This window comes from Antrostomus carolinensis, unplaced genomic scaffold (assembly GCF_000700745.2).
Source record: "Antrostomus carolinensis isolate BGI_N321 unplaced genomic scaffold, ASM70074v2 scaffold24387, whole genome shotgun sequence".
NCBI lineage: Eukaryota > Metazoa > Chordata > Aves > Caprimulgiformes > Caprimulgidae > Antrostomus > Antrostomus carolinensis.
In genome coordinates this window covers 6,512-18,726 of record NW_010325677.1, presented here as the reverse complement: position 1 = coordinate 18,726, position 12,215 = coordinate 6,512, and the positions used below count along the sequence as shown (strand labels likewise).

General features: G+C 41.4%; 1 protein-coding gene across 1 annotated transcript in view; it reads right to left on the bottom strand.

The window, feature by feature from the left end:
• ACO1 (aconitase 1) overlaps positions 1-7,815 on the bottom strand; it is a 25,230-nt gene extending 17,415 nt beyond the window's left edge. The window contains exons 1-5 of the mRNA XM_010171329.1: positions 7,706-7,815; positions 5,608-5,776; positions 4,059-4,196; positions 1,298-1,367; positions 1,006-1,189 (exon numbers count right to left, since the gene is read on the bottom strand). Coding sequence (XP_010169631.1) covers positions 1,006-1,189; positions 1,298-1,367; positions 4,059-4,196; positions 5,608-5,776; positions 7,706-7,802 — 658 coding nt within the window. The 5' untranslated portion in view covers positions 7,803-7,815. The remainder of the gene's footprint in view (positions 1-1,005; positions 1,190-1,297; positions 1,368-4,058; positions 4,197-5,607; positions 5,777-7,705) is intronic.
• Between the last annotated feature and the right edge of the window lie 4,400 nt (positions 7,816-12,215).

The window sequence follows — 12,215 nt, the reverse complement described above, 5'->3', positions numbered from 1 at the left end:
AGGAATTCTTTCACCCTTGATAGAAAGTCTCAATTGACCAATTGTAGGTGGGGTAGAAAAAACACAACGTCCTATTTCTATCACACGTGGTAATCAGAACTTGACAAGCATCTTTGTGCACAACTAGCAAAAGCTTTCTAAAAACACTATGCTTTCTGTATTTGTACAACACCTATTTCAATAGGGCTCCTATCACCATATCACAGGAAGATAAAAAGCTCAGGTGAAGTTTTTGCTACCATGTGTGGGATGACTGCAAATATTTTCATTTCACACTTACTTATTTAGTCAATAAATCAACACTGCAGTTTGCCACTACAAGCAAAAAATGAATTATTTGTATTTATTTCTGCAACAGGTATTCTGCAGACTACTGGTACTAGAACATACTTTATAGCACTGTTTTTCACAACAGCCTCTCTGGCTATATTTAACTCCCTCAGATTCAACTTTCAGCATCTTCGATCTAATGGAGCATTTGCAGGACTTTTTGATAAGGCAACATTTTGAAAGTAGAGAAGTAGCTAAGGAACAAATGGGTGCTCATTGGTGCTTCAACGCCTTTGCCTTCCCAAATGACTAAGATGCTTCCAGCAGTCTTACTTAATATTTTCCTTGCCTGCTTCCTTGTGATTTAAATGCAGAGAGAAAATCTATAAAAGAAACAAACAAACAAACAAACAAACAAACAATACCACTTGCACCAGAAATAATCTGAGGCTGTTATCAAAACAGGGAACTTAGTTACAAAGTCTTAAATAACTGTGAGACACCTTATCAAGTTCCTTGAATTTGGGGTTAGTCCGTGTACTGTGTCTGACTGGCACACAGATAACTTTTTACAGTAGCTCATCTGCCCTTTCAGTTCTCTTCCCTGATCCTGCTGGCAGGAGGAGGGAGTGAGTGACTGGGTGGAGGCTGAACTGCCAGCCAGGGTCAGCTCACCAGTCTGAAGCACAACTTTGTCAGTCAACAGACTATGCACGATAGCCCTACTGCACATACCCCAGCCGAGCACCCCCAAGCCGTCGATCATGGTGGTGTGCGAGTCAGTGCCCACCACACTGTCTGGATAGTAGTAGCCATCCTGATCCATCACCACTCTTGCCAAGTACTCCAGGTTCACTTGGTGGATGATCCCAGAGCCCGGTGGAATAATCCTCATGTTTTTAAAAGCCCGAGAGCCCCACTGAAACAGAAGGAGTTGGAGTAAAAAATTTTCAACGCACATGAGCACGAGAAGAACTTTTGTTCATTGCACTTTTGTCCACGCAAATAGGATTAAGTATTTCGATACCTTTAAGAACTCAAACCTTTCTTTGTTCCTTTCAAATTCCAGGTCCTGATTTTTTTGCAAGCTGTCTGATCTGCAAGTGAAAATAATCATCTGTCAGAATCAAAATTATCTACCTGAAATTTATGTCTGGCCAGATACACCTAAAGGTCAAAAGAAAAGAAGAGTTATTAACTAATGTTAATGCTGATCAATCTCATCTTTTTAATCTCACTGCAGCTGTGAACTGCAGGCAATCAATTAAAAGGATTTGAGAAATCTTAAGAGATAATACCTGAAGTCTAGTTCAAATGTGAGTGCTAATCTACGTACTATATATGTGGTAGGCCTAAAACATATGGCTCAGGAAAAGCTACACTACATGTCAGAGCAACATTTAAGTTTCCAACACCTAAATCAGGAGCAAGCAGCAAAGCAGTAAAGGGAACTGGAACACAACTGCCCTGCAACTTCAGTTAAAAAGAGGTTATTGCTGATGGTAAAGTGCTGCCTGAAGCCCCTGTGTTTCAAAGCAGACAGAGTTAACAAACTTTGCACTTGTACCAGCTGCCTCACTTAGGCCTGAAGAGTGTGAAAGAACTGGAGCGTCGGGCTGGCCAATGTACTCTCCATATATACCTGAGCCTAACAGAAACAAAATAAGGCTAAGACAAAAAGTAATTATTAGCAAAAACTTATCTAAATTGGATACTGCCGATAACATAAAATGACTGTTAATAAAATAATACAGAAAAAGAATTATAATACTTTATTTTGTCCTGTGGTAAGGATAAAATTATATTTTGTTTGCAAAGAAATACATTGTTTCCTAAAGATCTTAAAAAATGATGTGATGTAAATTAGAAAGAAAAAAGGTTAGGTTTCTAGTTATAGATCAGTGCTAGAAAACCCATTACCCCAGAGCTTAGTCTTGAGATGATTATTTCTAATTTTGCATCTGTTTCTAAACTCAGTGCTATGTTAGGATTAAGAATAGATGCAGTATCTCTAGGAAAAAAGTTAAAGGGAGCTGATTTTTGACAGTTACTGTGACAGTTTCACTGGGCGAGCCCTTGGCTAGCAGCCAACACAGCCATTCACCCACTTCCCCCCACCCCCAGGGCATAGGGGAGAGGATTGGGGGGCAAGGATAAGGAGGCTTGTAGGGTCAGATAAGAACAGTTTAATAACAGAAATAAAAGAAAACTTAAAATAATACTAATATTAAAATAGTAGAGATAATGATAACAGTAACAAAATATGCAAGTGAATGACACCCAATGTTATAGCTCAGCCCCCTCCTGACCGAGCCCGGCCCGTTCCCAGATAACGATCCCGGAGGAGCGACAATCCCGAACCGAAACCGCAATCCCGGGAGAGCGAGAGCCCAAGTGAAAGCCAGAGAGCGCAAGAGAGGAAGAAACCCTCACTAATGTACTGGACATGATGTGATATGATATGGAATAGCCCATTGGCATATCTAACTGTCAATTAAGTTTATTAATTTAAATATTCCTCACCCCCTTAAATCTTGCGCTTGTGGATGAACAGAACACAAAGTCCTTCACTTCCAGTGACAAAAATGCAAACACTGGTATGTTCTCAGTGTCTCTCTCGTAACTAATCCCAATCTGAAAGCAAAACGCAGCACAATTCCAGCTACTGAAAAGAAACCCAGCTCTGTTCTAGCTAAAAAATAATACAGATAGATAAGTAAAAAATTTTTGGCCCTTTTTCTCACCTGCCAACTACAAAATGGAATCAGTGAGAATTTGAATCCTTACTAGTCTACATTTTTTAAAAAGTAGGAAAAAAGTTATATTTGAAAACTCTCTGGCAACATTCTTCTATGAAGGAGGCTTCAGAATACATTTATGCTCAGAAGTTCAGTATTTTTATTCTAAAGAACCTCTAAATATTGGCATTGAGAAAGTGCTCTTTATGCTCTTTAATCTCCACCTTCTAGGAATTTTCTTCTTTGCAATGCTATAATTTAAGTGGCCTGCTTCAAAATTATCTCCTATAGATGACAATAAATACACAGAGTATTTTAGCAGGCAAAGAAACTGCAGTCCAAAAAGCTTCAGGAGATTGGAAGATGGACAGAAACCACCAAGAAACATGTAATTACAGGATCTGTTTGAAAGAGTAGATCAGTAGGCCCATGTTTAGATATCACGGAGGGTAGAAGAACCTCTGTGCACAGGTCCTGTATCTCGCTATGGGTCTAGTGAGCGCTCGTCTCTTTGTAGCATGCTGAGGATTGAATACCATTATGTTTCTTTCCTGTACTTATACTAATTAGTGTCTTGCACTCTTCTACGTGGAGGCACTGAACTAGCAAACAGTTGCTCAGAGCTAGGCTAGGGCAGCTCTGGTCTATTCTTATATAAATAAGGAAGAAAGGATACATTTTCACTCGTCCTTTCCAAAAAAACCCTGCAGGGTCAAAAAAAGTACATGTGGAAAAAAGCTATTTCTGAGCAACTAATAGTAATGCTGTATTATTATGGAAAATCATGATCACCACAGGTCTGGACTGAGCCTGTTTCTATTAACAGTTAGTCCAGGATTGTGCTGCCGAGAGATGCATCACAGAAAAAATAAAATTCCCCCATCTAATTCACAGCAAGTGATACAACATACTAACTTAAAGACCTCTTAGAGTCTAGGATGTTATAGTCCAAATGCTAAGAATATCACCAATTGAACTACCTTTGCTATCAGTAGTTGGATGCAGCTTACTTACTACTACTAAGAAGCGAGAGTTATTTTGTATCCTTACCTCCTGTTAAAATCAACCTGGATGGAGTGATCTATCACTAGATCTGCAGGACAGATAGGATTGATTTTTTCAGGGTCCCCACCAAGTTTCTTCACAGCATCACGCATTGCAGCAAAGTCAACCACAGCAGGCACCCCACTAAAACAGAAGAGAAATAAGCAAGGTGAAGCAATTTGGAAAAGAAAATAACAACAAAACACACACAATCGAGATCCCAAGATGCAGAACAGACACTTACTGTCTCATAGAAAGCAAACTGAAGCCCTACCCCGAGTCTTGGGATCATTACTCTATAGCAGAGACAGTACCCTTGGGAAGACAAAGTCAGAAGAGCAAAAAGGACAGAACTGTATCAAAGTCCTCAGCATTGTAAGAAAGAAAAGCTAAAACCAAAATTCTTCAAGTAGCAGAAGCAGTTTCACATGCTTGGTTGGGAATCTGGAAGCTTAGTCCTAATCGCCACTTCTTTGGGACCTTGAATTGTTCCTCTGCTCTGTTCTTCTCTCTCCTCTCCAATCTGTTTAAAAAACATGCAGTAACAAAGGGCACAACATTCGCTTGAAAGTTTGGCTTCCTCTGTGCTCCAGCTGTTTAAAATGTTAACAACAGTAAGTGGGCAAAAATCAGCTAGGAAATCCGCACTTTTTTCAGTTGAGACTTTGCTGATTTTCCTAACATCCTTAGGAGCTGAGCTGTACTGGGTCTCTAGCAACCGGTCAACCTTTGGGAAAACACAAAACAGAAGGTATGACAGCTACGACACTTTACTGTTCTGAGAAAAAAAAGCAACTGATAGCTTAGCAGCATGGGGTTTACCATGGATGAAGTACACTCTCTTACCAAGGCAGAGGAGAAAGGTACAAAGGGCAGTGGACTTGCAAGTAAAATGCTGTATTAAAAACAATTAGAAGCTACTGTTCCACCTGAAAACTGACTTTCCACATCTATCAGGGACTGTTACATGCTGACACATGCGGACTAACCACGCTACTATAACAAGGCCAAATTTTCAGAGTCCATTAGGTAGGAATCTCAATTCACATTTCTGGGAAAAAGCAGACATTCATTTTTTTAATAGCTGAGAAGTCTTTAAAAATATATTTGGAATAATATTGACTAGGAAGAGAAAATAATGATGTGGGTTATAAATTAGAATTCAAAAGCAGAGAAAACTGAAAGCAAGAGCCCTGCAGGGGGTGGGGGGAGGAGACACCACCACACACAGCCCCAGACAGTAACAACAAAACCTCTGAACTCCAAATTCCCTCATTTGGATGCAATTTATCCATCCCATTTTCTTCCCCTCTGTTCTGAAGAGTTTCATAAAGATATTTACTTCTTCATCCCAGAAGCACTGCATTTAATGCTTTTATTCTGAGTGCTTGTCTCTTCAACTGTTGTCTGTAGCATGATCTCCAGTAAAGCTGAAAAAGGTCTTTCCAAACATTTCACTGCTATTCTTTCCCTCAGCTCACCCCTCCACCCCATGGTGAGCATTGCTGCACTTTCAAGAGCCCCTCTTCCTAGATTTGGAGAGAATTAGACTCACGTGAAGTCTTGCAGAATAACTCTTGCAGGCTTAAATGGCACTTCAACATTCTTGTGTTGCACCACTTTCCAGTTGAGAATATTCTCAACATCTCCCTTCTTCACCAGGAACTCATCACAGTTACGGACAGCTGCTTCCAAGAGGACTCGAATAGAAAACGGCAGGCGTGCTGCATGGGTAAGAGGAAAGAAACAAATTCAGTTTTTACTTTAGGGCATGTGTCAGGAAATGCAGAATTCCACACCTGGGGCAGATGGGTCCTCAGGTGCTGTCCCTGTATTCTCACAGGGCTTTATCCCAAATTATCAGACACCCTTTTCTAGACTTCCAGCTTTGTCAGGAGGTCAGTGCTATCTGGCCTGTTCCACTCAATTCTTTGAGCAGCTTTATTATCTCAGTCCCTGTGAGACAGCAGACATCTTTGCTGAAAGGACTTGTTTCCGTATCTTTTCCATCCTCCATAGCAATACCACTCTGAAAACATCCTGTGCTCATCTTGTTTCCCTGCAGTTTCCTCTCACTCTTGCCACTGAACACAGTCATATAAATGCAGGAGAAAAACATAATTTTCTAGCTGACATGTTGGAAAGCATAGCTTTACTGGTCTAGGCAGTCTCTTCTTCTCCAGGGAAGGAGAATGAAACTGAACTGCAGTAAGATCGTGCATCTGCTAATTTTCTTTTACTTCAAGACAGAAATACTTAGAAAGATAACACAAAATATTATTAGAGCAGTCCTGGCAGCTTTACTACAAGCAATGGGTGTGATGAAAGAAATAAAAGTTTCTCTGTCCTTCCTCCCCTGATCCACTGTCATAAAAGCTGTTTGACTTCCTCTCAGAATATTTACACTCAAAAATTGCTTGAGAAGTTTGTCCCAACTTTTTACACAGGGCCCTCAAAACACAAAAGTCACTTAATCACATTACTGCTATCATAAAAAAACAAAAAAACAACTATTGTTCAGGACACAGTCATTCAGAATCATTTGGGGTTTTTTAGGTTTTTGATTGGGTTTTTTGTTGTTGTTGTTTTGGGGGGTTTTTTAATCCTTCCTCCTCCTTCCCTATCTCATTCTTCTGTTGCTATGTTATTCCCTTTTTCTGCTAAATAGTGAGTATTGCATCCTTTTTTCTTCAAAGAATCTGGAGTTTATCACTCTTGGAATCCTGGAATGGACCAACTGGTAATACCATACATGTATTTGTCTATTTCTCAGGACTCACCTTTACTTTTCACACACCAAGTCTGACTTTAACTGATTTCTCATTTACACACCATTTGAGCCTGCAATGGATATTGGTTGCTGACATTCAGAGAAAATGTTCCTCCTCTTACTTCCTGAATTCTCCTTAATCACCTGTTTCCTTTTTGAAAGACAAAAAATACTCAACATAGACAGCCATAAGCTATAGATACTCGCTTTCCAAGTCAGTGGCACAGATTGTAAGATTTTTCCCAGTGCCACACAGAAGATGCCCAAGTATATTCAGGAATTGTCAGAGGAACTAAAGAAAAAGACTCCTCAGAGAGGACTTTCTAGCCACTACTCTTTGTAAAGATGAACAATCTTTCTGGATGATTCAGTCATACCAGTATTAGGTCCTTTCCAGCCTTCCACAGTAGCATAGCAGTATATGAGAAAGCTTGTGCTCTTAGTTTTGCCTAGTCCTCCTCATCCACTCAAGAAAAACAAGACTGCTGTATGTACAGCATATTCAGAGAACAAATACTGTGATCTTACTGGTATTTCTGGCACAGGTTGCCCAGAGAAGTTGTGGATGCCCCCTCCCTGGAAGTGTTCAAGGCCAGGCTGGACGAGGCTCTGAGCAACCTGGTCTAGTGGAAGGTGTCCCTGCTTATGGCAGGGGGGTTGGAACTAGATGATCTTTAAGGTCCCTTCCAACTCAAACCATTCTATGATTCTGCAGTTCTAAATTTCCAGAATTCAATTTTGATAAAATTTTGTTTTCAAGAACCATCTTTTTGAATTCATAGTTTTCTCCAGAGACCAAATATGATCCATACAATGTTGCAATGTCCCTTCAGGTACTGTTCATCAATGCCAACTAAATGCTTTCCTTATGTTCTCAACGTACCGTATCTCACATCTTCCAACTTGCTCAGATTAAAGAACTTTTTCAGAGGCTGTTTAGGGTCCAGTGGCTCCACAATCCGTACAAAAGGGTTACTCATGGTTATTCAAGACCCTTAACGTCCCTAAAACACAAAAGAAAAATCAAAGCCATTTTCACAACATCCGTCCCGCATACAAAGTACAAGTCCCACAGTCCCACAATGTATCTGTCCCACATACAAGGCCTGTACCAGACAAAAAGGTACCGCACAGCCTGTGTTAGTCATGCCCTTTCCCCTACAAATCTCCTTGTTACACATCCTCAGAGCTTAAAGGTCTGCAGGAAGATAACAGCGTTGTGAAAAACATGGATACATCACGTTGTTTACAAAGGAAGCTCAATGTCTGCACTATTCTCCTCTTTATGCTGCTTCTAGACAGCCGTTTGTGCCTCTGTGATCCACAAACAATGTGGTCCCATTTCTTATCTGGCATTGGTCTAAAGCTAAACAGACAGTCATTTGCATTCAAAATTAAAACCAATTCAAATAAAACAGAAAAAGCAATAGTTTTACTTGAGCTAGAAAGTGTTACAAGCTAAAATTACAAACCCTAACTATGAGAGATACAAGGAACTCTCCTGATTTCAGATTAGTTAGATTCACCACCAGAAAAAAAAATTGAAGTAAAGGTTATTATAAACATCATTTTAGTTTGAGATCTTTCCTTTTTTATGGCTATCTTAACGTTTACCAGAAAGAGCATTCCATTCAGACTTCTAGGGCTCACTTATATAAGCTGAAGTACCCTGAGATGTTCCCAATATCAGGGCCAACTCACATAGAGGGGCCTACATTCACTCTAGGAACTCTTAATCTCCAGACAAGGCTAACTGCATGCAAACTGTGCAATGGAAGCTCCTAGGACGCTCTTAAGACTTGAACTCTCTCCAGGGCTCTTTTGGGAGCACTGGCTTAGGCCAATACCTGCCAAGGAGCAAGCTAACGATTTAACAGTAAGGACAATTCTCTTCCAGTGCCCGGCAACATTCCCAGTCACGATTAAAGTTGGTTTTTTTTTTAAAAAAAAAAACAAAAAACAGAAAGAATCACAGGCTTGATTTCCAGATCCGTTGTTGCTTTCCCACAGCATTGTTCCTGTCTTCATTCACAACACATTATCTTCCCTCGCCCCAGTTTCTCAAACAAAAAAAACCCAAAAACCAAGGTATGAGATGCACACCCTTTTATAGGCTCTGGAGACTGTTTGGTGCAAAGGGATCCACAAAGGCCAGCACCTGATAGAAACAGCTGATGCAAGGCTAAAGTGAATTAATTTATCCCACCTGTCCGTCTCACTGTTCAGGCAATACTATTATGTGGAATACACTTATGGAGGATTTCTAAAGTATTCCAGCACAAATCACATTTCATGTATTTTGAAGACAACAACCAAGTTAGAGGTTAGATTGAGATGGAGAGATAGCAGAAATGGTGACAAAAGAAGGTCCAGGGTGTCAAGCAGCATGATACTGTAGAAGAACCAGCATGGCTTCACCGAGGACAACTCATGCCTGACCAGTCTGGTGGCCTTTTATGACAGGGTCACAACACTGGTGGATAAGGCTAAAGCAACTGATGTCATCTACCTGGACTTGTGCAAGGCATTTGACACCGTCCTGCATGACATCCTTGTGTCTAAACTGGAAACACATGAGTCTGATGATGGACCACTCGGTGGATAAGGAACTGGCTGGATGGTCACACTCAAAGAGTTGTGGTCAACAGCTCAATGTCTGAGTGGAAACGGTGACAAGTGGTGTCCCTCAAGGTTCGGTATTGGGGCCGGTGCTGTTCAACATCTTTGTCAGTGACATGGACAGTGGGATTGAGTGCACCCTCAGCGAGTTTGCCGACAACACCAAGCTGTGTGGTGCGGTTGAGACGCTGGAGGGTCGGGATGCCATCCAGAGAGACATTGACAGGCTTGAGAGGTGGGTCTGTGCAAACCTCATGGAGTTCAACACGGCCAAATGCAAGGTCCTGCACCTGGGCTGGGACAATACTAAGCACAAATATGGGCTGGGCAACGAGTGGCTTCAGAACAGCTCCAAAGAGAAGGACTTGGGAGTGGTGGTGAGTGAGAAGCTGAACATGATCTGGCAATGTGCGCTTGCAGCCCAGAAGGCCAATAACCGTATCCTGGGCTGCATCAAGAGAAGCGTGGCCAGCAGGTCGAGGGAGGTGATTCTCCCCCTCTACTCCACTCTCGTAAGGCCCCACCTGGAGTCCTGTGTCCAGTTCTGGAACCCCCAACACAAGAGAGACATGGACCAGTTAGAATGAGTCCAGAGGAGGCCACAAGCATGTGAAACATCCTTGTTCTCAAACATAGCACCTCTCACACTCCCATCTACAAATTATTTTCTGAGATTCCTTTTCCCAGCTTTGCTGATACCCATCCTGCACACAAGCCCACTAAGTCTTAGGAGTCATCTTCTTTAAACAGCATGAACTACTCAGCTTCTACAACTGAAGCTGTCTGCTTCTACAATTATGACCAAATAAAATGCTTCCTTCTCCCCCTTGCTAGCTATGCTCCTGATGAGCTTTATTTTCTGCCTTCCAAACTGAGAACTTTATTTTATGCATATCCACTTCTCATGGGAAAGTATGAGGGTAACTGAAGACAGAGAAACAGCTGGAATATCCCAAAAGATAAAGCAGGAGATCATTACTTTGATACGACCATAATGAATCTACTCTATTCAGTTCACACATTCTCATCTAAGTATAAATTGCAGCTGTAACACTTCCAATCCAAGTCAGTGTCTTGGCAAACCACAGCAGCTATTCAAGATGCTATGACACATTATCTATTTGTTACCATTCCTTTGTCAGACATCATCCTTTTCCCTGAACACAGGTTTTTCTAGATCACAGGATGAGATACTTCAGTACAAACCTGCTTTCATCAGTGAGTTACACAAATGTGCCAAACTGGGGTGACTAAGGCCTCAACACATGTTCTTTTCACCTGCCTGATCACACTGATATGAACAGTAACCTTGCAAGCCATTTAAAAATCCTCGCAAAGATGTAAGTATCTTGAAAAAATACCAACTTGCAGCACTGCTGTAGCAAATTTCACAGAGCCGGAGAAGCCTCAGTCATACCAACTACTATTTCCAGAAAGTAAATTAGAAACCAAATGGCCACATCATAGAAATCAAGCTAGCGATCTGCCAAAAAGATGCGAGGGACCAAAACTCTGCAGACTGAGTCCACCTAAACTTTTTTAAGTAATCACTGCGACAGATACAGATTAACTTGTGATTGCAGCACAGAATATTTATCCACGTTTTGCAGGCACTGGAATGTAAACATGCAAACAGGGTAGCACGCAGGCAGGGGAGCTGACATCTGCCTGCCTGGGACTGGCGCAGTGCGCAGGGTCACATGCATTGACTGTGGTCAGTGCAACATGATGATCTTTTGCCTAACAACCTCAAAACTGTTTGTGTGGAGGTCACAACTGAAATGGGATTCCACACAGTGGCCTTCAGGAAGACAGAAGTACAGATTAAGAGGATTCTAATGGTCACAGTCACCAGCCACCCACACAAATGCTGCTTATCCTGGCTTTTGAAAACAGAAGCAACTCCAGCCCAAGCTACTCCCTCTGTTCAGTTACCCAGCTCTTTAGTGTTTGTGCAATTCTGGACACAGCCCTAGGACACCAGGGGTTTCACCTGACCGAAATTTATGAATATAGTTCAAATGGGAAGTTAAAAGAAAAAAAGGGGGGGAGCAGCATGTCATTACTAGAACCTTCTCAACGGGTTGCATGACTTGTACAAAGCGTACCAGACAAACAATAGCTTTATTTTAGCTCTTCCTATGCTTACTAATCCAATTCTGTGAACACTGATAATTTGGGTTATACTAATGCTGATCATCTTTAAATCTACACTCCCTAACTATCAACACTGTTTTCCACTCACCTTGTTACATCAATGTAGTTGCTCAGCTCTGTAGCCACCTACCTCCATCTCTCACCAGAGTATGCCTCAAATTGACCCACAGACTGTTCATCAGCTCATCACAGAAACTCTGATTTCTGGCTTTTCCTTCTCCCAGCTATACCTCTCTCCCCCTCAGAGAAGCAAAAGTGCAGAAGGTTTACAACCGTAAATACCAGGAGGGGCAAGTTTATTTGGACGAGGTCATAACTTTCCAAATATAAAAAAAGGAAGCTGGCTTTTGTGCATGCAACATTTGCCCTTCAGAGCAGAGAATGAACCCTTCGCTCTAACAGCTGTTCCACAATCTTTATCCCTAGATATTACACAGTAGGGTTCAAATTTCTCTGGCAACACAAGTTTTACATGGTGACAGACTAATAAAGCATTTGCATTAGCAAAATCTGAGTACAACATTACTCACTTCATCTGTATTGAGTGGGTCAGCAAACTCAGCTTTTACCAGGAGAGCTCAGATGTTTACTAGCAATGAAAGGTCAGTGAAAAAATG